At 49.6% G+C, this 27,825-nt stretch overlaps 1 protein-coding gene across 1 annotated transcript in view; it reads left to right on the top strand.

Moving 5' to 3' along the window:
• The first annotated feature begins 1,722 nt into the window (after positions 1–1,722).
• The window catches only part of LOC128019166 (fibroin heavy chain-like), a 77,402-nt gene continuing 51,299 nt past the window's right edge, over positions 1,723–27,825 (top strand). Inside the window, exons 1-7 of the mRNA XM_052605219.1 lie at positions 1,723–1,810; positions 2,697–2,784; positions 2,908–4,625; positions 4,800–5,003; positions 12,891–13,046; positions 14,635–15,222; positions 17,125–17,328. Coding sequence (XP_052461179.1) covers positions 1,723–1,810; positions 2,697–2,784; positions 2,908–4,625; positions 4,800–5,003; positions 12,891–13,046; positions 14,635–15,222; positions 17,125–17,328 — 3,046 coding nt within the window. The remainder of the gene's footprint in view (positions 1,811–2,696; positions 2,785–2,907; positions 4,626–4,799; positions 5,004–12,890; positions 13,047–14,634; positions 15,223–17,124; positions 17,329–27,825) is intronic.

Below are 27,825 nucleotides of genomic sequence, written 5' to 3'. Positions count from 1 at the left end.
AGAATATAGATAACATATCGAATGTTGAAAGTTCGACATTTTGAAATGTCATGCCAAATATCATTTTGGATTTTATGAGAGCTACACATTCCGAAAAAGTTGGGACAGGTAGCAATAAGAGGCCGGAAAAGTAAAATGTACATATAAGAAACATCTGGAGGACCAATTTGCAACTTGCTAGGTCAATTGGGAACATGATTGAGTATAAAAAGAGCCTCTCAGAGTGACAGTGTCTCTCAGAAGTCAAGATGGGCAGAGGATCACCAATTCCCCCAATGCTGCAGAGAAATATAGTGGAGCAATATCAGAAAGGAGTTTCTCAGAGAAAAATTGCAAAGAGTTTGAAGTTCTCATCATCTACAGTGCATAATATCATCCAAAGATTCAGAGAATCTGAAACAATCTCTGTGCGTAAGGGTCAAGGCCGGAAAACCAGACTGGATGCCCGTGATCTTCGGGCCCTTACACAGCACTGCATCACATACAGGAACGCTACTGTAATGGAGATCACAACATGGGCTCAGGAATACTTCCAGAAAACATTGTCAGTGAACACAATCCACCGTGCCATTCACCGTTGCCAGCTAAAACTCTATAGGTCAAAAAAGAAGCAATATCTAAACATGATCCAAAAGCGCAGGTGTTTTCTCTGGGCCAAGGCTCATTTAAAATGGACTGTGGCGAAGTGGAAAACTGTTCTGTGGTCAGACGAATCAAAATTTGAAGTTCTTTTTGGAAAAATTCGACGCGATGTCATCCGGACTAAAGAGTCATAATATTGTGTATGTTAGTTGCACTAACCTGAGTATTTCCATTTTGAAGTGTATGAAATATGTTTTAAAAGGGAATGTGCAACAGTACATTATTGACTTAGGCCTGTAATTGACTGATTATTGAATTTATATATGAATAATAAGCCTGTGGAAATACTTAATGTTATTTTACTGTTGAAAATGTTCAATTATAGTTGATAGTTTGTGTAGTTAAATATTTTGCTAGTGCTAACAGGCAACAAAGAATCTCAAAGTAGAACTTACATTGTGGCCTTGTTTTTTCATAATTTTTTGCAAGTGGTTGATCGGATTACATTTGGACTTTGGATGTAATCTTGGGCTTGAAAAGGTTGGTGACCACTGGTCTAACTCATAGTGTAAAATAGTCTAACTGATTGTTTTGAGCTGCCCATAACTCCTGGTCTAGGATCTGTTTTCTTAGTAATAATAGCATGATGAAATCTATTTGGAAATTAATCCAGTGTATCTGCCCTTCTGTTTTGGAAAGCGTCATATGATTTTATGAAGCATTTTCACAGAGGGCAGCAAAGTAGCCAATCACAGACATGTTTGTTTACTTCTACAAAGCATTGTATTTAGGTTGGAAACCTGAGTTAAATCATGCTCATAACAAAAAATGAATTTAAAAAAAACTTTCATTGTGTAGACATTTTAAGTGAGTAAAAACACATTGTGTAGACACATTGGTTAACTTTGTGAGGTTGTGATGAAAGAGTGACCTTTTTTAATACATTTAAAGGGAGCGCTCTTTCCATGCTATATACCAGTGGTTCCCAATTCTGGTCCCGGAGAACCTCCAACACTGCACATTTTAGATGTCTCCCTATTCAAATGCACCTGATTTAACTCATCAACTCATTGGTGAAAACTCCAAGACCTCAAATGTGTGCATCAGATAAGAGAGACACCAAAAACGTGAATGGTTTGAATGCAGCTCACCTCATACAACCGCAATCAAACACACCTGAACAAGCTAATCAAGGCTTTCCATTTAGTTACTAGAAAGCTACTGGCAGGTGAGTTTGATCAGGGTTGGAGTTGACCTTATCTCCTTGGATCTTTAAAACCCCATTTACAGAAGTGGCTGTTACAACAACAACACATTTATTTGTTTTAGTTTTATGCCCTTTGGCTGTATTTAGCTATCTGCTTCTTCTGACACGCCAATTCAGCAATTCAATTTTCCAGCAGAGGCCATTGTGAGATTGTAGGCTGGGAGGATGACCGCTCGAATGTATTGCTCGTTTGGTGCGGTTTTATTGTGTCTGTTTGGAAACTTGAACATAACAGATGCTACTCTAGGTGAGTGATCTGTTGACTTCATTACGCAGCCTGAAGAAACCCAAAAAATAAGTGACCCTTCATCTTTGTGTGTAGGATAAGGAATGGGTAGTAGATCTTTTGAAATGCTTGATTTGAAGCAGATAAATCTGTAATGTTGTATTAAGGTATTGGCGGTCTGAGGCTGAAAGACTTGCTATCCCATCGAGGATGTTCTTCTGATAGACCCTGCTCTGGAAGACAATACTGCTCTGAAAGACCTGGCTGCTCTCGATTTCAATGTGATCCTGTTTCCAGTCAGCCTGGTTCAAGTGAGTTACCGTTTATAATCGATGCTAGGGGTCCTCCAAAAAAATAAATAAAAATCTAATGCATGTGTGGGTTTTTTTTTTTTTTTTTTTTTGATTAGAAAGTTACATTTTTGCCTTCTGTTACTCTTGTCTAGATTTAGGTTTGAATTTCTCCTTTTTAGGATGGTTTAAAACCCTGGATGGCTTTACAAAATACACTGGAATAATTCTTGGAATAAAATTCACTCTGTGGCATAAGTCTTTTGCTGTATATTGACATGGCATACAGTCCATGCTCATGAACTAAAGCTGACTGTCTTTGTCCATGCAGTGAAACCCGGTCAATGTCCTGACCCAAAGAACATTCCACTGTCTGCTAAAAACTGTGTCCATGATGGTCAGTGTCCTGCCACACAGAAGTGTTGCCCAACCACCAGTGGCCATGGATGCAGTGAACCAAGCCGACAGGGCCAGGGAAGCTGTCAGAACACGGGCCAGGGCGCCGGACAGGGCAAGGGAAGCGGCCAGGGCAGCGGCCAGGGCCAGGGCAGCGGACAGGGTGCCGGACAGGGCGCCGGTCAGGGAAGCGGACAGGGTGCCGGACAGGGCGCCGGTCAGGGAAGCGGACAGGGTGCCGGACAGGGCGCCGGTCAGGGAAGCGGACAGGGTGCCGGACAGGGCGCCGGTCAGGGAAGCGGACAGGGCGCCGGACAGGGCCAGGGAAGCGGACAGGGCGCCGGCCAGGGAAGCGGACAGGGTGCCGGACAGGGCGCCGGTCAGGGAAGCGGACAGGGTGCCGGACAGGGCGCCGGTCAGGGAAGCGGACAGGGCGCCGGACAGGGCCAGGGAAGCGGACAGGGCGCCGGACAGGGCCAGGGAAGCGGACAGGGCGCCGGACAGGGCCAGGGAAGCGGACAGGGCGCCGGACAGGGCCAGGGAAGCGGACAGGGCGCCGGCCAGGGAAGCGGACAGGGCGCCGGCCAGGGAAGCGGACAGGGCGCCGGCCAGGGAAGCGGACAGGGTGCCGGACAGGGTGCCGGTCAGGGAGCCGGACAGGGTGCCGGTCAGGGAAGCGGACAGGGTGCCGGACAGGGCGCCGGTCAGGGAAGCGGACAGGGTGCCGGACAGGGCGCCGGTCAGGGAAGCGGACAGGGTGCCGGACAGGGCCAAGGAAGAGGACAGGGTGCCGGACAGGGCGCCGGTCAGGGAAGCGGACAGGGTGCCGGACAGGGCCAGGGAAGAGGACAGGGTGCCGGACAGGGCGCCGGTCAGGGAAGCGGACAGGGTGCCGGACAGGGCCAGGGAAGCGGACAGGGTGCTGGACAAGGCGCCGGACAGGGCCAGGGAAGCGGACAGGGCCAGGGAAGCGGACAGGGTGCAGGACAGGGACAGGGTGCCGGCCAGGGAAGCGGCCAGGGTGCAGGACAGGGCCAGGGAAGCGGACAGGGTGCCGGACAGGGCCAGGGAAGCGGACAGGGTGCCGGACAGGGCCAGGGAAGCGGACAGGGTGCCGGACAGGGCCAGGGAAGCGGACAGGGTGCCGGACAGGGCCAGGGAAGCGGACAAGGCGCCGGACAGGGCCAGGGAAGCGGACAGGGCCAGGGTGCCGGCCAGGGAAGCGGACAGGGTGCAGGACAGGGCCAGGGAAGCGGACAGGGTGCAGGACAGGGACAGGGAAGCGGACAGGGTGCAGGACAGGGCCAGGGAAGCGGACAGGGTGCTGGACAGGGCGCCGGACAGGGCCAGGGAAGCGGCCAGGGTGCAGGACAGGGCCAGGGAAGCGGACAGGGCGCCGGACAGGGCCAGGGAAGCGGACAGGGTGCAGGACAGGGCCAGGGAAGCGGACAGGGTGCAGGACAGGGCCAGGGAAGCGGACAGGGTGCAGGACAGGGCCAGGGAAGCGGACAGGGTGCTGGACAGGGCGCCGGACAGGGCCAGGGAAGCGGACAGGGCCAGGGTGCCGGCCAGGGAAGCGGACAGGGGACTGGTTTTGGTCAGGGAAGCGGCTATGGCCAGGGATCTGGTAGTGGACAGGGAGTTGGCCAAGGAAGCGGCTACGGCCAGGGAAGCGGCTATGGCCAGGGATCTGGTAGTGGACAGGGAGTTGGTCAGGGAAGCGGCTACGGTCAGGGAAGCGGCTATGGCCAGGGATCTGGTAGTGGACTGGGAGTTGGTCAGGGAAGTGGCTTCGGCCAGGGATCTGGTAGTGGTCAGGGAAGCGGCTACGGTCAGGGAAGCGGCTACGGCCAGGGATCTGGTAGTGGTCAGGGAAGCGGCTACGGTCAGGGAAGTGGCTACGGCCAGGGATCTGGTAGTGGTCAGGGAAGCGGCTACGGTCAGGGAAGCGGCTATGGCCAGGGATCTGGTAGTGGTCAGGGAAGCGGCTACGGTCAGGGAAGTGGCTACGGCCAGGGATCTGGTAGTGGACAGGGAGTTGGTCAGGGAAGCGGCTACGGTCAGGGAAGCGGCTATGGCCAGGGATCTGGTAGTGGTCAGGGAAGCGGCTACGGTCAGGGAAGTGGCTACGGCCAGGGATCTGGTAGTGGACAGGGAGTTGGTCAGGGAAGCGGCTATGGCCAGGGATCTGGTAGTGGACAGGGAGTTGGTCAGGGAAGTGGCTTCGGCCAGGGATCTGGTAGTGGACAGGGAGTTGGTCAGGGAAGCGGCTATGGCCAGGGATCTGGTAGTGGACAGGGAGTTGGTCAGGGAAGCGGTCTGTGATGTGGTCAGGGAAATTCAGTGCTATGTTCATAAGGATTTTTCCCTTTTTGCTCTAACATTTCAGAAAGACCATCTCTGCCTCCTTCCCTTAAATAAAAAGAAAATTGCTTTATTTGAAAGTTGTGGTGTTTGACTTTCTCACATAACCCAGTTCTGGCATCAGTGCTTTGTGTAAGTTCCTCTCCATGAGACCTGGATATTTGCAGTATTAGACAATTTTTGAGACCAAATATACCACATGTCATGGGGGCTCAAATGGCACCAGCTGTTTTCTGCACCTTCTGCAAACTTTTTTTTTTTTTTTTTGTCTTAAAACAAGCCTATGAATGCCTGAGGTCAGGATCTCATTAATTCTGAATTAAAACTCCCAGTGATGGAGAAGAGCATGCTTTTGTGCATCTGCATTATAAATCAGTGTCATGAGCCTTTTGCACAGGCTGAATAAAGCAAACCAGTAAAGTTCAGATGGATGATGGTTGTAATGGGGGTATAGTTGATTATGGTCGTGTGTCTGGCAAGTGTTTTATAATGGACACTCCCTGAAGAAGTGTGCTATTATAGGAGTTGGCTGCAGTCAGTGGTGTTTATATACATATGAGCAATAACACTAGCTCTGACAGAGTACTGGTCACTGTTGATGACAAGCTGCCTTCAGATCAGCATGTTCGACAAATTAGGGTTTTTTATTTTTGCGCTCTGTTTAATAATTTGCAATGGCTCGGTGTATAAAAAGTCAGGTTAAGGTGACTGGTATAGTGGTCTGTTTGCGTCTCTGTGTGGTCTTGTTTGGTATTGCAGCTTGATTTGTAGTTATTTCTATACTGTCCATAGTTTGAATGTCAGAATCAGAATGCAAATATTTTTTTAATAGAATACTGTTGTCAAAGATGCCATTAGAAGCTAATGAATTTGATTTAAACAATCGTCCTACATACTGTAATATTCACATGCAGTTCATAGGGGACATATTGTATTAGCCCTGCAGTTACAGCATGAAATGGACTACTATTTAAACCTATAACATTAAGGCAACCTATTTTATCTCACAATTCTGACACTTTTTTTTCTCACAAATGCAAGTTTATATCTCTTGTTTTGCACAACTCAATTTAACTCAACGATTGCAATTGTGTCAATTCTCAGAGGGGTAAAAAGCCAAGTGTTGGATATAAATTCATGATTCTGAGTCGAGGGGAAAAGAGAGAATGATGAGTTGATTTTATCAGAAATGTGAAATATAATCTAGGAAAATTACCTTTTTAAATTTTTTTTCCATGGCTACCATATAGACCGCCATACAGCAAGCAATTTTGGCCCAGATCTGGTCCACATTTGGCCCACGTGTGGGCCGGTTCTGGGCCGAAATTGCTTGCTGTCTGGGCTGCTACTTAAAAAAAAAAGGCTTTGTGTTGCCCTTTAAGAAATGTAAGTTTCAAATATCAGCTTTAATTATTTTTGGTAAATATTTTAAAGTGAAAATGTGAAGTTCATATTTACTTTTTCTTTGTCTAACTCATTTGTAAAAATTATATCTTTTGTTTCTTGTGATGAAGTCACTTCCTGTTTAGTCACTTCCTGTTAGTTAAAACAATGAGACAGACATGGTGTGCTCTCTCTGATAATCCGTTGCATCCACTTAAAAGAATCATAGAGGCAATGCCGTAAATTCATTAATATGACACTAGAAAGGCAGAGGATCACCAATTCCCCCAATGCTGCAGAGAAATATAGTGGAGCAATATCAGAAAGGAGTTTCTCAGAGAAAAATTGCAAAGAATTTGAAGTTATCATCAATCAATCAATCACCTTTATTTATATAGTGCTTTAAACAAAATACATTGCGCCAAAGCACTGAACAACATTCATTTGGAAAACAGTGTCTCAATAATGCAAAATGATAGTTAAAGGCAGTTCATCATTGAATTCATTGATGTCATCTCTGTTCAGTTGAAATAGTGTCTGTGCATTTATTTGCAATCAAGTCAACGATATCGCTGTAGATGAAGTGACCCCAACTAAGCAAGCCAGAGGCGACAGCGGCAAGGAACCGAAACTCCATCGGTGACAGAATGGAGAAAAAAACCTTGGGAGAAACCAGGCTCAGTTGGGGGGCCAGTTCTCCTCTGACCAGACGAAACCAGTAGTTCAATTCCAGACTGCAGCAAAGTCAGATTGTGCAGAATAATCATTTGTTTCCTGTGGTCTTGTCCTGGTGCTCCTCTGAGACAAGGTCTTTACAGGGGATCTGTATCTGGGCTCTAGTTGTCCTGGTCTCCGCTGTCTTTCAGGGCAGTAGAGGTCCTTTCTAGGTGCTGATCCACCATCTGGTCTGGATACGTACTGGATCTGGGTGACTGCAGTGACCCTCTGATCTGGACACAGACTGGATCTGGTGGCCACGGTGACCTCGGAACAAGAGAGAAACAGACAAATATTAGCGTAGATGCCATTCTTCTAATGATGTAGAAAGTACGGTGTTATGTGAAGTGTTCCGGTTCCAGTTTACCTAATTAATGCAGCCTAAAAATCCTTTAACGGATTTGGATATTAAAAGCATATTAGTATGTTATGTGTATGCCAGGTTAAAGAGATGGGTCTTTAATCTAGATTTAAACTGCAAGAGTGTGTCTGCCTCCCGAACAATGTTAGGTAGGTTATTCCAGAGTTTAGGCGCCAAATAGGAAAAGGATCTGCCGCCCGCAGTTGATTTTGATATTCTAGGTATTATCAAATTGCCTGAGTTTTGAGAACGTAGCGGACGTAGAGGAGTATAATGTAAAAGGAGCTCATTCAAATACTGAGGTGCTAAACCATTCAGGGCTTTATAAGTAATAAGCAATATTTTAAAATCTATACGATGTTTGATGTTATCATCATCTAGAGTGCATAATATCATCCAAAGATTCAGAGAATCTGAAACAATCTCTGTGCGTAAGGGTCAAGGCCGGAAAACCAGACTGGATGCCCGTGATCTTCGGGCCCTTACACAGCACTGCATCACATACAGGAACGCTACTGTAATGGAGATCACAACATGGGCTCAGGAATACTTCCAGAAAACATTGTCGGTGAACACAATCCACCGTGCCATTCACCGTTGCCAGCTAAAACTCTATAGGTCAAAAAAGAAGCAATATCTAAACATGATCCAAAAGCGCAGTTGTTTTCTCTGGGCCAAGGCTCATTTAAAATGGACTGTGGCGAAGTGGAAAACTGTTCTGTGGTCAGACGAATCAAAATTTGAAGTTCTTTTTGGAAAAATGCGACGCGATGTCATCCGGACTAAAGAGTCATAATATTGTGTATGTTAGTTGCACTAACCTGAGTATTTCCATTTTGAAGTGTTTGAAATATGTTTTAAAAGGGAATGTGCAACAGTACATTATTGGCTTAGGCCTGTAATGGACTGATTATTGAATTTATATATGAATAATAAGCCTGTGGAAATACTTAATGTTATTTTACTGTTGAAAATGTTGAATTATAGTTGATAGTTTGTGTAGTTAAATATTTTGCTAGTGCTAACAGGCAACAAAGAATCTCAAAGTAGAACTTACATTGTGGCCTTGTTTTTTCATAATTTTTTGCAAGTGGTAGATCGGATTACATTTGGACTTTGGATGTAATCTTGGGCTTGAAAAGGTTGGTGACCACTGGTCTAACTCATAGTGTAAAATAGTCTAACTGATTGTTTTTAGCTGCCCATAACTCCTGGTCTAGGATCTGTTTTCTTAGTAATAATAGCATGACCAAATCTATTTGGAAATTAATCCAGTGTATCTGCCCTTCTGTTTTGGAAAGCGTCATATGATTTTATGAAGCATTTTCACAGAGGGCAGCAAAGTAGCCAATCACAGACATGTTTGTTTACTTCTACAAAGCATTGTATTTAGGTTGGAAACCTGAGTTAAATCATGCTCATAACTTCATAAAAAATGAATTAAAAAGAACTTTCAATGTGTAGACATTTTAAGTGAGTAAAAACACATTGTGTAGACACATTGGTTAACTTTGTGAGGTTGTGATGAAAGAGTGACCTTTTTTAATACATTTAAAGGGAGCGCTCTTTCCATGCTATATACCAGTGGTTCCCAATTCTGGTCCCGGAGAACCTCCAACACTGCACATTTTAGATGTCTCCCTATTCAAATGCACCTGATTTAACTCATCAACTCATTGGTGAAAACTCCAAGACCTCAAATGTGTGCATCAGATAAGAGAGACACCAAAAACGTGAATGGTTTGAATGCAGCTCACCTCATACAACCGCAATCAAACACACCTGAACAAGCTAATCAAGGCTTTCCATTTAGTTACTAGAAAGCTACTGGCAGGTGAGTTTGATCAGGGTTGGAGTTGACCTTATCTCCTTGGATCTTTAAAACCCCATTTACAGAAGTGGCTGTTACAACAACAACACATTTATTTGTTTTAGTTTTATGCACTTTGGCTGTATTTAGCTATCTGCTTCTTCTGACACGCCAATTCAGCAATTCAATTTTCCAGCAGAGGCCATTTTAAGATTGTAGGCTGGGAGGATGACCGCTCGAATGTATTGCTCGTTTGGTGCGGTTTTATTGTGTCTGTTTGGAAACTTGAACATAACAGATGCTACTCTAGGTGAGTGATCTGTTAACTTCATTACGCGGCCTGAAGAAACCCAAAAAATAAGTGACCCTTCATCTTTGTGTGTAGGATAAGGAATGGGTAGTAGATCTTTTGAAATGCTTGATTTGAAGCAGATAAATATGTAATGTTGTATTAAGGTATTGGCGGTCTGAGGCTGAAAGACTTGCTATCCCATCGAGGATGTTCTTCTGATAGACACTGCTCTGGAAGACAATACTGCTCTGAAAGACCTGGCTGCTCTCGATTTCAATGTGATCCTGTTTCCAGTCAGCCTGGTTCAAGTGAGTTACCGTTTATAATCGATGCTAGGGGTCCTCCAAAAAAATAAATAAAAAATCTAATGCATGTGTGGGTTTTTTTTTTTTTTTTTTTGTTTAAAAAAAATTACATTTTTGCCTTCTGTTACTCTTGTCTAGATTTAGGTTTGAATTTCTCCTTTTTAGGATGGTTTAAAACCCTGGATGGCTTTACAAAATACACTGGAATAATTCTTGGAATAAAATTCACTCTGTGGCATAAGTCTTTTGCTGTATATTGACATGGCATACAGTCCATGCTCATGAACTAAAGCTGACTGTCTTTGTCCATGCAGTGAAACCCGGTCAATGTCCTGACCCAAAGAACATTCCACTGTCTGCTAAAAACTGTGTCCATGATGGTCAGTGTCCTGCCACACAGAAGTGTTGCCCAACCACCAGTGGCCATGGATGCAGTGAACCAAGCCGACAGGGCCAGGGAAGCTGTCAGAACACGGGCCAGGGCGCCGGACAGGGCCAGGGCAGCGGCCAGGGCAGCGGACAGGGTGCCGGTCAGGGCAGCGGACAGGGTGCCGGTCAGGGCAGCGGACAGGGTGCCGGACAGGGCGCCGGTCAGGGAAGCGGACAGGGTGCCGGACAGGGCGCCGGTCAGGGAAGCGGACAGGGTGCCGGACAGGGCGCCGGTCAGGGAAGCGGACAGGGTGCCGGACAGGGCGCCGGTCAGGGAAGCGGACAGGGCGCCGGCCAGGGTGCCGGACAGGGAAGCGGACAGGGTGCCGGACAGGGTGCAGGACAGGGCCAGGGAAGCGGACAGGGTGCAGGACAGGGCGCCGGCCAGGGAAGCGGACAGGGTGCAGGACAGGGCCAGGAAAGCGGACAGGGCGCCGATCAGGGAAGCGGACAGGGTGCCGGACAGGGCGCCGGTCAGGGAAGCGGACAGGGTTCCGGCCAGGGAAGAGGACAGGGTGCCGGACAGGGCGCCGGTCAGGGAAGCGGACAGGGCCAGGGAAGAGGACAGGGTGCCGGACAGGGCGCCGGTCAGGGCCAGGGAAGCGGACAGGGCCAGGGAAGCGGACAGGGCCAGGGAAGCAGACAGGGCCAGGGAAGCGGACAGGGTGCAGGACAGGGCCAGGGAAGCGGACAGGGTGCTGGACAGGGCGCCGGACAGGGCCAGGGAAGCGGACAGGGCCAGGGTGCCGGCCAGGGAAGCGGCCAGGGTGCAGGACAGGGCCAGGGAAGCGGCCAGGGTGCAGGACAGGGCCAGGGAAGCGGACAGGGCGCCGGACAGGGCCAGGGAAGCGGACAGGGTGCAGGACAGGGTGCAGGACAGGGCCAGGGAAGCGGACAGGGTGCAGGACAGGGTGCAGGACAGGGCCAGGGAAGCGGACAGGGTGCAGGACAGGGTGCAGGACAGGGCCAGGGAAGCGGACAGGGTGCAGGACAGGGTGCAGGACAGGGCCAGGGAAGCGGACAGGGTGATGGACAGGGCCAGGGAAGCGGACAGGGTGCAGGACAGGGCCAGGGAAGCGGACAGGGTGCTGGACAAGGCGCCGGACAGGGCCAGGGAAGCGGACAGGGCCAGGGTGCCGGCCAGGGAAGCGGACAGGGTGCAGGACAGGGCCAGGGAAGCGGACAGGGCCAGGGTGCCGGCCAGGGAAGCGGCCAGGGTGCAGGACAGGGCCAGGGAAGCGGACAGGGCCAGGGAAGCGGCCAGGGTGCAGGACAGGGCCAGGGAAGCGGACAGGGCGCCGGCCAGGGAAGCGGACAGGGTGCAGGACAGGGCCAGGGAAGCGGACAGGGTGCAGGACAGGGCCAGGGAAGCGGACAGGGTGCTGGACAGGGCGCCGGACAGGGCCAGGGAAGCGGACAGGGTGCAGGACAGGGTGCAGGACAGGGCCAGGGAAGCGGACAGGGTGCAGGACAGGGCCAGGGAAGCGGACAGGGCGCCGGACAGGGCCAGGGAAGCGGACAGGGTGCAGGACAGGGACAGGGTGCAGGACAGGGTGCAGGACAGGGCCAGGGAAGCGGACAGGGTGCAGGACAGGGTGCAGGACAGGGCCAGGGAAGCGGACAGGGTGCTGGACAGGGCCAGGGAAGCGGACAGGGTGCAGGACAGGGCCAGGGAAGCGGACAGGGTGCTGGACAAGGCGCCGGACAGGGCCAGGGAAGCGGACAGGGCCAGGGTGCCGGCCAGGGAAGCGGACAGGGTGCAGGACAGGGCCAGGGAAGCGGACAGGGCCAGGGTGCCGGCCAGGGAAGCGGCCAGGGTGCAGGACAGGGCCAGGGAAGCGGCCAGGGTGCAGGACAGGGCCAGGGAAGCGGACAGGGCGCCGGCCAGGGAAGCGGACAGGGCGCCGGCCAGGGAAGCGGACAGGGTGCCGGTCAGGGAAGCGGACCGGGTGCAGGACAGGGCCAGGGAAGCGGACAGGGTGCTGGACAGGGCGCCGGCCAGGGAAGCGGACAGGGCCAGGGTGCCGGCCAGGGAAGCGGACAGGGGACTGGTTTTGGTCAGGGAAGCGGCTATGGCCAGGGATCTGGTAGTGGACAGGGAGTTGGCCAGGGAAGTGGCTTCGGCCAGGGAAGCGGCTACGGTCAGGGAAGCGGCTATGGCCAGGGATCTGGTAGTGGACAGGGAGTTGGTCAGGGAAGTGGCTTCGGCCAGGGATCTGGTAGTGGTCAGGGAAGCGGCTACGGTCAGGGAAGCGGCTATGGCCAGGGATCTGGTAGTGGTCAGGGAAGCGGCTACGGTCAGGGAAGTGGCTACGGCCAGGGAAGCGGCTATGGCCAGGGATCTGGTAGTGGTCAGGGAAGCGGCTACGGTCAGGGAAGTGGCTACGGCCAGGGATCTGGTAGTGGTCAGGGAAGCGGCTACGGTCAGGGAAGTGGCTACGGCCAGGGATCTGGTAGTGGACAGGGAGTTGGTCAGGGAAGCGGCTACGGTCAGGGAAGCGGCTATGGCCAGGGATCTGGTAGTGGTCAGGGAAGCGGCTACGGTCAGGGAAGTGGCTACGGCCAGGGATCTGGTAGTGGACTGGGAGTTGGTCAGGGAAGTGGCTTCGGCCAGGGATCTGGTAGTGGACAGGGAGTTGGTCAGGGAAGTGGCTACGGTCAGGGAAGCGGCTATGGCCAGGGATCTGGTAGTGGACAGGGAGTTGGTCAGGGAAGCGGTCTGTGATGTGGTCAGGGAAATTCAGTGATATGTTCATAAGGATTTTTCCCTTTTTGCTCTAACATTTCAGAAAGTCTATCTCTGTCTCCTTCCCTTAAATAAAAAGAAAATTGCTTTATTTGAAAGTTGTGGTGTTTGACTTTCTCACATAACCCAGTTCTGGCGTCAGTGCTTTGTGTAAGTTCCTCTCCATGAGACCTGGATATTTGCAGTATTAGACAATTTTTGACCCAAAATATACCACATGTCATTGGGGCTCAAATGGCACCAGCTGTTTTCTGCACCTTCTGCAAACAGCTTTTTTTTTTTTTTTTTTTTTTTTGGTCTTAAAACAAGCCTATGAATGCCTGAGGTCAGGATCTCATTAATTCTGAATTAAAACTCCCAGGGATGGAGAAGAGCATGCTTTTGTGCATCTGCATTATAAATCAGTGTCATGAGCCTTTTGCACAGGCTGAATAAAGCAAACCAGTAAAGTTCAGATAGATGATGGTTGTAATGGGGGTATAGTTGATTATGGTCGTGTGTCTGGCAAGGACAGGGCGCCGGTCAGGGAAGCGGACAGGGTGCCGGACAGGGCCAGGGAAGCGGACAGGGTGCAGGACAGGGTGCCGGCCAGGGAAGCGGACAGGGTGCCGGCCAGGGAAGCGGACAGGGTGCCGGACAGGGAAGCGGACAGGGTGCCGGACAGGGTGCCGGACAGGGAAGCGGACAGGGAAGCGGACAGGGTGCAGGACAGGGCCAGGGAAGCGGACAGGGTGCCGGTCAGGGAAGCGGACAGGGCGCCGGACAGGGCGCCGGTCAGGGAAGCGGACAGGGTGCAGGACAGGGCCAGGGAACCGGACAGGGTGCTGGACAAGGCGCCGGACAGGGCCAGGGAAGCGGACAGGGCCAGGGAAGCGGACAGGGTGCAGGACAGGGCGCCGGACAGGGCCAGGGAAGCGGACAGGGCCAGGGTGCCGGCCAGGGCCAGGGAAGCGGACAGGGTGCAGGACAGGGTGCAGGACAGGGCCAGGGAAGCGGACAGGGTGCAGGACAGGGCCAGGGAAGCGGACAGGGTGCTGGACAAGGCGCCGGACAGGGCCAGGGAAGCGGACAGGGCCAGGGTGCCGGCCAGGGAAGCGGACAGGGTGCAGGACAGGGCCAGGGAAGCGGACAGGGCCAGGGTGCCGGCCAGGGAAGCGGCCAGGGTGCAGGCCAGGGAAGCGGACAGGGCGCCGGACAGGGCCAGGGAAGCGGACAGGGCGCCGGACAGGGCCAGGGAAGCGGACAGGGCGCCGGACAGGGCCAGGGAAGCGGACAGGGTGCTGGTCAGGGAAGCGGACAGGGTGCAGGACAGGGCCAGGGAAGCGGACAGGGTGCAGGACAGGGGACTGGTTTTGGTCAGGGAAGCGGCTATGGCCAGGGATCTGGTAGTGGACAGGGAGTTGGCCAAGGAAGCGGCTACGGCCAGGGAAGCGGCTATGGCCAGGGATCTGGTAGTGGACAGGGAGTTGGTCAGGGAAGCGGCTACGGTCAGGGAAGCGGCTATGGCCAGGGATCTGGTAGTGGACAGGGAGTTGGTCAGGGAAGTGGCTTCGGCCAGGGATCTGGTAGTGGTCAGGGAAGCGGCTACGGTCAGGGAAGCGGCTATGGCCAGGGATCTGGTAGTGGTCAGGGAAGCGGCTACGGTCAGGGAAGTGGCTACGGCCAGGGATCTGGTAGTGGTCAGGGAAGCGGCTACGGTCAGGGAAGCGGCTATGGCCAGGGATCTGGTAGTGGTCAGGGAAGCGGCTACGGTCAGGGAAGTGGCTACGGCCAGGGATCTGGTAGTGGTCAGGGAAGCGGCTACGGTCAGGGAAGTGGCTACGGCCAGGGATCTGGTAGTGGACAGGGAGTTGGTCAGGGAAGCGGCTACGGTCAGGGAAGCGGCTATGGCCAGGGATCTGGTAGTGGTCAGGGAAGCGGCTACGGTCAGGGAAGTGGCTACGGCCAGGGATCTGGTAGTGGACAGGGAGTTGGTCAGGGAAGCGGCTATGGCCAGGGATCTGGTAGTGGACAGGGAGTTGGTCAGGGAAGTGGCTTCGGCCAGGGATCTGGTAGTGGACAGGGAGTTGGTCAGGGAAGCGGTCTGTGATGTGGTCAGGGAAATTCAGTGCTATGTTCATAAGGATTTTTCCCTTTTTGCTCTAACATTTCAGGAAGACCATCTCTGCCTCCTTCCCTTAAATAAAAAGAAAATTGCTTTATTTGAAAGTTGTGGTGTTTGACTTTCTCACATAACCCAGTTCTGGCGTCAGTGCTTTGTGTAAGTTCCTCTCCATGAGACCTGGATATTTGCAGTATTAGACAATTTTTGACCCAAAATATACCACATGTCATTGGGGCTCAAATGGCACCAGCTGTTTTCTGCACCTTCTGCAAACAGCTTTTTTTTTTTTTTGGTCTTAAAACAAGCCTATGAATGCCTGAGGTCAGGATCTCATTAATTCTGAATTAAAACTCCCAGGGATGGAGAAGAGCATGCTTTTGTGCATCTGCATTATAAATCAGTGTCATGAGCCTTTTGCACAGGCTGAATAAAGCAAACCAGTAAAGTTCAGATGGATGATGGTTGTAATGGGGGTATAGTTGATTATGGTCGTGTGTCTGGCAAGGACAGGGCGCCGGTCAGGGAAGCGGACAGGGTGCCGGACAGGGCCAGGGAAGCGGACAGGGTGCAGGACAGGGTGCCGGCCAGGGAAGCGGACAGGGTGCTGGCCAGGGAAGCGGACAGGGTGCCGGACAGGGAAGCGGACAGGGTGCCGGACAGGGAAGCGGACAGGGTGCCGGACAGGGTGCCGGACAGGGAAGCGGACAGGGAAGCGGACAGGGTGCAGGACAGGGCCAGGGAAGCGGACAGGGTGCCGGTCAGGGAAGCGGACAGGGCGCCGGACAGGGCGCCGGTCAGGGAAGCGGACAGGGTGCAGGACAGGGCCAGGGAACCGGACAGGGTGCTGGACAAGGCGCCGGACAGGGCCAGGGAAGCGGACAGGGCCAGGGAAGCGGACAGGGTGCAGGACAGGGCGCCGGACAGGGCCAGGGTGCCGGCCAGGGCCAGGGAAGCGGACAGGGTGCAGGACAGGGTGCAGGACAGGGTGCAGGACAGGGCCAGGGAAGCGGACAGGGTGCAGGACAGGGCCAGGGAAGCGGACAGGGTGCTGGACAAGGCGCCGGACAGGGCCAGGGAAGCGGACAGGGCCAGGGTGCCGGCCAGGGAAGCGGACAGGGTGCAGGACAGGGCCAGGGAAGCGGACAGGGCCAGGGTGCCGGCCAGGGAAGCGGCCAGGGTGCAGGACAGGGCCAGGGAAGCGGACAGGGCGCCGGACAGGGCCAGGGAAGCGGACAGGGCGCTGGACAGGGCCAGGGAAGCGGACAGGGCGCCGGACAGGGCCAGGGAAGCGGACAGGGTGCTGGTCAGGGAAGCGGACAGGGTGCAGGACAGGGCCAGGGAAGCGGACAGGGTGCAGGACAGGGGACTGGTTTTGGTCAGGGAAGCGGCTATGGCCAGGGATCTGGTAGTGGACAGGGAGTTGGCCAAGGAAGCGGCTACGGCCAGGGAAGCGGCTATGGCCAGGGATCTGGTAGTGGACAGGGAGTTGGTCAGGGAAGCGGCTACGGTCAGCGAAGCGGCTATGGCCAGGGATCTGGTAGTGGACAGGGAGTTGGTCAGGGAAGTGGCTTCGGCCAGGGATCTGGTAGTGGTCAGGGAAGCGGCTACGGTCAGGGAAGCGGCTATGGCCAGGGATCTGGTAGTGGTCAGGGAAGCGGCTACGGTCAGGGAAGTTGCTACGGCCAGGGATCTGGTAGTGGTCAGGGAAGCGGCTATGGCCAGGGATCTGGTAGTGGTCAGGGAAGCGGCTACGGTCAGGGAAGTGGCTACGGCCAGGGATCTGGTAGTGGTCAGGGAAGCGGCTACGGTCAGGGAAGTGGCTACGGCCAGGGATCTGGTAGTGGACAGGGAGTTGGTCAGGGAAGCGGCTACGGTCAGGGAAGCGGCTATGGCCAGGGATCTGGTAGTGGTCAGGGAAGCGGCTACGGTCAGGGAAGTGGCTACGGCCAGGGATCTGGTAGTGGACAGGGAGTTGGTCAGGGAAGCGGCTATGGCCAGGGATCTGGTAGTGGACAGGGAGTTGGTCAGGGAAGTGGCTTCGGCCAGGGATCTGGTAGTGGACAGGGAGTTGGTCAGGGAAGCGGTCTGTGATGTGGTCAGGGAAATTCAGTGCTATGTTCATAAGGATTTTTCCCTTTTTGCTCTAACATTTCAGGAAGACCATCTCTGCCTCCTTCCCTTAAATAAAAAGAAAATTGCTTTATTTGAAAGTTGTGGTGTTTGACTTTCTCACATAACCCAGTTCTGGCGTCAGTGCTTTGTGTAAGTTCCTCTCCATGAGACCTGGATATTTGCAGTATTAGACAATTTTTGACCCAAAATATACCACATGTCATTGGGGCTCAAATGGCACCAGCTGTTTTCTGCACCTTCTGCAAACAGCTTTTTTTTTTTTTTTTTTTTTTTTTTTTTTGGTCTTAAAACAAGCCTATGAATGCCTGAGGTCAGGATCTCATTAATTCTGAATTAAAACTCCCAGTGATGGAGAAGAGCATGCTTTTGTGCATCTGCATTATAAATCAGTGTCATGAGCCTTTTGCACAGGCTGAATAAAGCAAACCAGTAAAGTTCAGATGGATGATGGTTGTAATGGGGGTATAGTTGATTATGGTCGTGTGTCTGGCAAGTGTTTTATAATGGACACTCCCTGAAGAAGTGTGCTATTATAGGAGTTGGCTGCAGTCAGTGGTGTTTATATACATATGAGCAATAACACTAGCTCTGACAGAGTACTGGTCACTGTTGATGACAAGCTGCCTTCAGATCAGCATGTTCGACAAATTAGGGTTTTTTATTTTTGCGCTCTGTTTAATAATTTGCAATGGCTCTGTGTATAAAAAGTCAGGTTAAGGTGACTGGTATAGTGGTCTGTTTGCGTCTCTGTGTGGTCTTGTTTGGTATTGCAGCTTGATTTGTAGTTATTTCCATACTGTCCATAGTTTGAATGTCAGAATCAGAATACAAATATTTTTTTTAATAGAATACTGTTGTCAAAGATGCCATTAGAAGCTAATGAATTTGATTTAAACAATCGGCCTACATACTGTAATATTCACATGCAGTTCATAGGGGACATATTGTATTAGCCCTGCAGTTACAGCATGAAATGGACTACTATTTAAACCTATAACATTAAGGCAACCTATTTTATCTCACAATTCTGACACTTTTTTTTTCTCACAAATGCAAGTTTATATCTCTTGTTTTGCACAACTCAATTTAACTCAACGATTGCAATTGTGTCAATTCTCAGAGGGGTAAAAAGCCAAGTGTTGGATATAAATTCATGATTCTGAGTCGAGGGGAAAAGAGAGAATGATGAGTTGATTTTATCAGAAATGTGAAATATAATCTAGGAAAATTACCTTTTTAAATTTTTTTTCCATGGCTACCATATAGACCGCCATACAGCAAGCAATTTTGGCCCAGATCTGGTCCACATTTGGCCCACGTGTGGGCCGGTTCTGGGCCGAAATTGCTTGCTGTCTGGGCTGCTACTTAAAAAAAAAAGGCTTTGTGTTGCCCTTTAAGAAATGTAAGTTTCAAATATCAGCTTTAATTATTTTTGGTAAATATTTTAAAGTGAAAATGTGAAGTTCATATTTACTTTTTCTTTGTCTAACTCATTTGTAAAAATTATATCTTTTGTTTCTTGTGATGAAGTCACTTCCTGTTTAGTCACTTCCTGTTAGTTAAAACAATGAGACAGACATGGTGTGCTCTCTCTGATAATCCGTTGCATCCACTTAAAAGAATCATAGAGGCAATGCCGTAAATTCATTAATATGACACTAGAAAGGCAGAGGATCACCAATTCCCCCAATGCTGCAGAGAAATATAGTGGAGCAATATCAGAAAGGAGTTTCTCAGAGAAAAATTGCAAAGAATTTAAAGTTCTCATCATCTAGAGTGCATAATATCATCCAAAGATTCAGAGAATCTGAAACAATCTCTGTGCGTAAGAGTCAAGGCCAGAAAACCAGACTGGATGCCCGTGATCTTCGGGCCCTTACACAGCACTGCATCACATACAGGAACGCTACTGTAATGGAGATCACAACATGGGCTCAAGAATACTTCCAGAAAACATTGTCGGTGAACACAATCCACCGTGCCATTCACCGTTGCCAGCTAAAACTCTATAGGTCAAAAAAGAAACAATATCTAAACATGATCCAAAAGCGCAGTTGTTTTCTCTGGGCCAAGGCTCATTTAAAATGGACTGTGGCGAAGTGGAAAACTGTTCTGTGGTCAGACGAATCAAAATTTGAAGTTCTTTTTGGAAAAATGCGACGCGATGTCATCCGGACTAAAGAGTCATAATATTGTGTATGTTAGTTGCACTAACCTGAGTATTTCCATTTTGAAGTGTATGAAATATGTTTTAAAAGGGAATGTGCAACAGTACATTATTGGCTTAGGCCTGTAATTGACTGATTATTGAATTTATATATGAATAATAAGCCTGTGGAAATACTTAATGTTATTTTACTGTTGAAAATGTTCAATTATAGTTGATAGTTTGTGTAGTTAAATATTTTGCTAGTGCTAACAGGCAACAAAGAATCTCAAAGTAGAACTTACATTGTGGCCTTGTTTTTTCATAATTTTTTGCAAGTGGTAGATCGGTTTACATTTGGACTTTGGATGTAATCTTGGGCTTGAAAAGGTTGGTGACCACTGGTCTAACTCATAGTGTAAAATAGTCTAACTGATTGTTTTTAGCTGCCCATAACTCCTGGTCTAGGATCTGTTTTCTTAGTAATAATAGCATGACGAAATCTATTTGGAAATTAATCCAGTGTATCTGCCCTTCTGTTTTGGAAAGCGTCATATGATTTTATGAAGCATTTTCACAGAGGGCAGCAAAGTAGCCAATCACAGACATGTTTGTTTACTTCTACAAAGCATTGTATTTAGGTTGGAAACCTGAGTTAAATCATGCTCATAACTTCATAAAAAATGAATTAAAAAAAACTTTCATTTAGTGCTGTCAAAATTAGCGCGTTAACGCATTCGATTAATTTGAAATATTTAACGCGTTAAAAAAAAATAACGCAATTAACGCGGTTGCAGTTTTTTTTATTTCTGGTTGTGGCCATGTGTGTTCAACGTGCAAAGAAATATGGATAAGACCAAGGAAGGTCTTTTAGACGGAAAGTTTCAGTATAAAACTCTGCCGGATTACTCTTCAGTCTGCCACAAGAAACATTACTCTTCATTTAGTCTGCCACAAGAAACAGCAACATTAAAATCATGAACTCAAATGTCATTGTTTAAAAAAAAAACAAAAAAAAAAAACAATGACTGTAACAGTGCGTAAATCAGACCTTTCTGTAACGCTAACGTTAATAAGCTTAAACGAAAATAACGAAATAATTGTGTAGCGGAGTAGGGGAGACCGGGGATGGTTGTAACACTTTTTTCTTCAACGCCTAAAATTACCTTTTTCTTTTGGCTACAAGTCTAAAACTTCTAGGCAAAGTACCCACATGTTTATACTACAAATGGCAACAATTTAAATGTATTCAACTATATCACAGACTTTGTGAGATGATGACAAATACAAGGTGGTCCTTTGTTACAACCTACCCCACTACTGGGGTAGGTTGTAACACATACTGGGGTAAGTTGTAACAGGTAGACAAAATATACAAAAACTAAGGGTACTCCAAGTGATTTGACACAAAAACAGTTTTATTTTAAATGAATGACTGCAACAATAAATATGTGTGAATATGGGGAGTGTATGAGCATATTGTGTGTTTTTGTGCATGTGTGCCTTTTGTGTGTGTGCATGTCTGTACGTGCACATTCATGTGTGTGTGTGTGTTCTTGTTTTTGTGTCATATCAGGACACAACTCTGTATAATGACATGTGTATGACACAGGTATTACAAGGAGAGGGTGACTTATGAGGACATAACCCATGTCCCCATTTTTCAAAACACTTATAAATCATACAGAAAAAGTTTTTTTGAGAAATTAAAAATGCACAAAGTTTCCTGTGAGGGTTAGGTTTAGGTGTAGGGTTGGTGAAGGGCCATAGAACATACAGTTTGCACAGTATAAAAACCAATACACCTATGGGATGTCCCCACTTTTCACAAAATGTGTGTGTGTGTGTGTTTGTGTGTGTGTGCGTGTGAGCAAATTAACAGACGTATGTTTATCCCCACTCCAGAGAATGAACAAATGAAATGCATTCTTTACCAGTCACAAGTTCTAGTAATTCTGTAGAATTGTTAAAATCACAAAAATGTTCTTGGTTGTATGTAAGGGGATGGTTGTAACACTTTCAAAACACGTGTTACAACCTACCCCTTCACTGTCACCCAATGTTTAGCAAGCTGAATTAGCAAGGTGCTTTGAAATTGGCAGAAGGTTGATACACCATTCTTTACTAGAGAAACTACAGTTTGACCTGATATAACTCATACAACATTATCTACAACGGTAGAAGTACTAAACAAAATATTATCTTGTTATTTTTTTTTACTTTCTAACCTCAGAATTAGATTTTCTGCTGTAGCTTCAGGAGAGATAGCAACACAGACTGGAAAACCTCCATGTGGGATTGTAAAGGAAGCCTGATGAAACTGAAATTGTCACATGACTCCTATCTTGCCCCTGATTCATGGAATTGGTAGTGTTACAACTCTCCCCGTGTTACAACCATCCCCGGTCTCCCCTATTTTTTGTACACAGTGCCGCGAACTGTCAATCACTCCTGTGCGCGTGCATCACTGTCCTCCTCAGCTGCAGCAAGTTGCGCTCTCTCTCTTCATCAAGCTTTAAAACAAAAAGGGGACAAAAAGATCATATTGTCTTTGTGCATAGGCTATAGATTAATTAGATAAATGAATATCTAAATTTGTGCCTTGCCGTCTACGGTATTTTTTTAGAACTTAGAAAAAAGATGCTGCAGCCAATGAGCAGCCAGCGGGGGCTGCAGGACGACTCAACCTCCACAGACAGTTTTTAATGTTTATCAGACAATAAATACTCAAGATTTTGCTTTAGTATAACTCACAACGAGTTTCACACACCTTCTCCGGCCACGTTGAGTTGTTGACACTTAACAGTGGGAAAAGCGACACATGCGCTATTCACTTGTGTAACTTACGGGTGAATGGGTAATGTAGTTTCTGCTCTGGGTGGGATGAATTAGGAAGCTTGCATTGTGAAGGGCGCTCTGAAAATCGGCAGTGCAGGTAAAAGATTAAAACCTCTATTAAAACAGATGTCCAAATGAGCGTACCAGTACGCTACAAGCACGTTCTGGGCGCACGGAGTGGCGGTATGCTCAAGAGCTATATTTGGAAGTGGCGGTACAGGTGCATACTGGCCCACTTAAAGCACTGGCAATGACTATACTTTGGAATTTTTTTGCAGTCTACTTAGAATTCAACATGGAAATCATTTTTGTTTTTTATTGGCATTGATTGTTTTGAAATTCAAATGGTACTTACATGTAGAGATGTTCCGATACCATTTTTCTCTTCCCGATACCGATTCCGATACCTGGGCTCAGGGTATCGGCCGATACCGAGTACTGATCCGATACCTGGGTGTATATCTGTATATACAGCTGTATATACTACTAGCCCTGTGTAAATTGCTAGAATTTTTTTATGGTGTGCTTCAGACAGATCCCTCAATAAAACATGAACAAATACATGGTGAACTACTGTATTTATTACAGTATTTTTATTATCTAACATGAATTTGACAGTATTATTTATTTTCTTATGCAAAAAAGAACTTCAAATGCAGCCAAAAATCTAACACCGCAAACTAAAAAAGGTATTTAAGTTTTACAATATAACTGTATAAAAAAACTGCAACAAATAAGTCTAGGAATATAAAAAAAGATCTATTAATCAGATAATCTCTAACAAGTAAAAAACAAGTAAAAAACAAGCAACCATCTAGGCATAATTATTATTATTATAGAGATGTATTATTATTACTGTAGGCTACAACAGTAGCTTTATATATTGTCAATTTACTCATGTAAACCAAACATTTATTTTAATGGGCTGCCATGAAGATCTTTGAGTGTCTGTGTTTATGATATGACAGTATTCTCAAATGAAACGGTAAATTCTCATGAAGTGACGGTTTATGCGTTCGTGTCCTCATGACACACAGCAGAGACTACAAAACAGCGAGCTCTCGCGCATCTGTGCCAGTCACCCACAGAGATGTAGATTTTGCGGGAGTAATATTTAAATAGTATTTTGCAGTTTAATATTCACAGACACTAGTATATATTCGGCTACTGTCTGGAGCCCTGCGCTTTGACTTACACGGAAGCGACTGAACGCAGTTGCCGGTACTGAATATACTCGAGAGTCTGTAACTACCGGTACTACAGAGACATACTGCTAACCACTGATCTATAATATAGTAGCGGCTTCACTGTCTTTTGGCAGTTTAGAATGTGATGAGTGATCCAGTCATATATAGATAAGGGCTGCTAACGCGTTTTCATTTCTTCTTCGCTGCTCTAAACAGGGGTTGCTTGTGGCAACACAGCACAACTTCCTGTGTTTTCAATGCATTTTGAGCAGCGAAGAAGAACCGTGCAGCGGTTAGGCAAAGCTTGCGGTCATAACTAGGTCTTTTTTAAGAAAATGGTATCGGATCGGTATATGGGTTCATGTACTCGCCGATGCCGATGCCAGAATTTGTTGTGGTATCGGAGATATTTCCGATACTAGTATCGGAATCGGAACAACTCTACTTACATGCCTGTGTTTTTATTTCTGTAATAAATATGGCTTTCAAGCCAACAGTTAATTTGGAGGATATTGATGGTTTATTGCAGGTATGTTGTTTACATGAGAAAATCTGTGTTACAAGTTAAACAAAAATTCCAATAAACAATCATATTTTGAATTTAAATAGTTTCTTTATCTTGAGTTTACATTAATTATTTACATTTTACATTTACATATCCAAAAAGTTTCAGTCTTTTAATTGTGATTAATCGCGATTAATCGCGATTAATTTTAAAAAATTGTGCGATTAATTAGTTAATTTTTTTTAATCGATTGACAGCACTACTTTCATTGTGTAGACATTTTAAGTGAGTAAAAACACATTGTGTAGACACATTGGTTAACTTTGTGAGGTTGTGATGAAAGAGTGACCTTTTTTAATACATTTAAAGGGAGCGCTCTTTCCATGCTATATACCAGTGGTTCCCAATTCTGGTCCCGGAGAACCTCCAACACTGCACATTTTAGATGTCTCCCTATTCAAATGCACCTGATTTAACTCATCAACTCATTGGTGAAAACTCCAAGACATCAAATGTGTGCATCAGATAAGAGAGACACCAAAAACGTGAATGGTTTGAATGCAGCTCACCTCATACAACCGCAATCAAACACACCTGAACAAGCTAATCAAGGCTTTCCATTTAGTTACTAGAAAGCTACTGGCAGGTGAGTTTGATCAGGGTTGGAGTTGACCTTATCTCCTTGGATCTTTAAAACCCCATTTACAGAAGTGGCTGTTACAACAACAACACATTTATTTGTTTTAGTTTTATGCCCTTTGGCTGTATTTAGCTATCTGCTTCTTCTGACACGCCAATTCAGCAATTCAATTTTCCAGCAGAGGCCATTGTGAGATTGTAGGCTGGGAGGATGACCGCTCGAATGTATTGCTCGTTTGGTGCGGTTTTATTGTGTCTGTTTGGAAACTTGAACATAACAGATGCTACTCTAGGTGAGTGATCTGTTGACTTCATTACGCAGCCTGAAGAAACCCAAAAAATAAGTGACCCTTCTTGTGTGTAGGATAAGGAATGGGTAGTAGATCTTTTAAAATGCTTGATTTGAAGCAGATAAATATGTAATGTTGTATTAAGGTATTGGCGGTCTGAGGCTGAAAGACTTGTTATCCCATCGAGGATGTTCTTCTGATAGACCCTGCTCTGGAAGACAATACTGCTCTGAAAGACCTGGCTGCTCTCGATTTCAATGTGATCCTGTTTCCAGTCAGCCTGGTTCAAGTGAGTTACCGTTTATAATCGATGCTAGGGGTCCTCCAAAAAAAAAAAAAAAAAAAAAACTAATGCATGTGTGGTTTTTTTTTTTTTTTTTTTTTTTTTTTTTTTTTTTTGATTAGAAAGTTACATTTTTGCCTTCTGTTACTCTTGTCTAGATTTAGGTTTGAATTTCTCCTTTTTAGGATGGTTTAAAACCCTGGATGGCTTTACAAAATACACTGGAATAATTCTTGGAATAAAATTCACTCTGTGGCATAAGTCTTTTGCTGTATATTGACATGGCATACAGTCCATGCTCATGAACTAAAGCTGACTGTCTTTGTCCATGCAGTGAAACCCGGTCAATGTCCTGACCCAAAGAACATTCCACTGTCTGCTAAAAACTGTGTCCATGATGGTCAGTGTCCTGCCACACAGAAGTGTTGCCCAACCACCAGTGGCCATGGATGCAGTGAACCAAGCCGACAGGGCCAGGGAAGCTGTCAGAACACGGGCCAGGGCGCCGGACAGGGCAAGGGAAGCGGCCAGGGCAGTGGACAGGGTGCCGGACAGGGCAGTGGACAGGGTGCCGGACAGGGAAGCGGACAGGGTGCAGGACAGGGCGCCGGTCAGGGAAGCGGACAGGGTGCAGGACAGGGCCAGGGAAGCGGACAGGGTGCAGGACAGGGCGCCGGTCAGGGAAGCGGACAGGGTGCAGGACAGGGCCAGGGAAGCGGACAGGGTGCCGGACAGGGCGCCGGTCAGGGAAGCGGACAGGGTGCCGGACAGGGCGCCGGTCAGGGAAGCGGACAGGGTGCAGGACAGGGCCAGGGAAGAGGACAGGGTGCCGGACAGGGCGCAGGTCAGGGAAGCGGACAGGGTGCAGGACAGGGCCAGGGAAGCGGACAGGGTGCAGGACACGGCCAGGGAAGCGGACAGGGTGCTGGACAGGGCGCCGGACAGGGCCAGGGAAGCGGACAGGGCCAGGGTGCCGGCCAGGGAAGCGGCCAGGGTGCAGGACAGGGCCAGGGCAGCGGACAGGGCAGCGGACAGGGTGCCGGACAGGGAAGCGGACAGGGTGCAGGACAGGGTGCCGATCAGGGAAGCGGACAGGGTGCCGGACAGGGTGCCGGTCAGGGAAGCGGACAGGGTGCCGGTCAGGGCGCCGGACAGGGCGCCGGTCAGGGAAGCGGACAGGGTGCCGGACAGGGCGCCGGTCAGGGAAGCGGACAGGGTGCAGGACAGGGCCAGGGAAGAGGACAGGGCGCCGGTCAGGGAAGCGGACAGGGCCAGGGAAGCGGACAGGGTGCAGGACAGGGCCAGGGAAGCGGACAGGGTGCTGGACAGGGCGCCGGACAGGGCCAGGGAAGCGGACAGGGCCAGGGTGCCGGCCAGGGAAGCGGCCAGGGTGCAGGACAGGGCCAGGGAAGCGGACAGGGCGCCGGACAGGGCCAGGGAAGCGGACAGGGTGCAGGACAGGGCCAGGGAAGCGGACAGGGTGCAGGACAGGGCCAGGGAAGCGGACAGGGTGCAGGACAGGGCCAGGGAAGCGGACAGGGTGCTGGACAAGGCGCCGGACAGGGCCAGGGAAGCGGACAGGGCCAGGGTGCCGGCCAGGGAAGCGGACAGGGTGCAGGACAGGGCCAGGGAAGCGGACAGGGTGCTGGACAAGGCGCCGGACAGGGCCAGGGAAGCGGACAGGGCCAGGGTGCCGGCCAGGGAAGCGGACAGGGTGCAGGACAGGGCCAGGGAAGCGGACAGGGCGCCGGACAGGGCCAGGGAAGCGGACAGGGTGCAGGACAGGGTGCAGGACAGGGCCAGGGAAGCGGACAGGGTGCAGGACAGGGTGCAGGACAGGGCCAGGGAAGCGGACAGGGTGCTGGACAGGGCGCCGGACAGGGCCAGGGAAGCGGACAGGGCCAGGGTGCCGGTCAGGGAAGCGGACAGGGTGCCGGACAGGGCGCCGGTCAGGGAAGCGGACAGGGTGCAGGACAGGGCCAGGGAAGCGGACAGGGTGCTGGACAGGGTGCAGGACAGGGCCAGGGAAGCGGACAGGGCCAGGGTGCCGGCCAGGGAAGCGGCCAGGGTGCAGGACAGGGCCAGGGAAGCGGACAGGGTGCTGGACAGGGCGCCGGACAGGGCCAGGGAAGCGGACAGGGCCAGGGTGCAGGACAGGGCCAGGGAAGCGGCCAGGGTGCAGGACAGGGCCAGGGAAGCGGACAGGGTGCAGGACAGGGCCAGGGCAGCGGACAGGGTGCAGGACAGGGCCAGGGAAGCGGACAGGGTGCTGGACAGGGCGCCGGACAGGGCCAGGGAAGCGGACAGGGCCAGGGTGCCGGCCAGGGAAGCGGCCAGGGTGCAGGACAGGGCCAGGGAAGCGGACAGGGCGCCGGACAGGGCCAGGGAAGCGGACAGGGTGCAGGACCGGGTGCAGGACAGGGCCAGGGAAGCGGACAGGGTGCAGGACAGGGTGCAGGACAGGGCCAGGGAAGCGGACAGGGTGCTGGACAGGGCGCCGGACAGGGCCAGGGAAGCGGACATGGCCAGGGT

Source organism: Carassius gibelio, chromosome A8 (genome assembly GCF_023724105.1).
Source record: "Carassius gibelio isolate Cgi1373 ecotype wild population from Czech Republic chromosome A8, carGib1.2-hapl.c, whole genome shotgun sequence".
Lineage (NCBI taxonomy): Eukaryota > Metazoa > Chordata > Actinopteri > Cypriniformes > Cyprinidae > Carassius > Carassius gibelio.
Note: the sequence above shows the minus strand (reverse complement) of the source record. Positions and strands in the feature narration are given on the sequence as shown.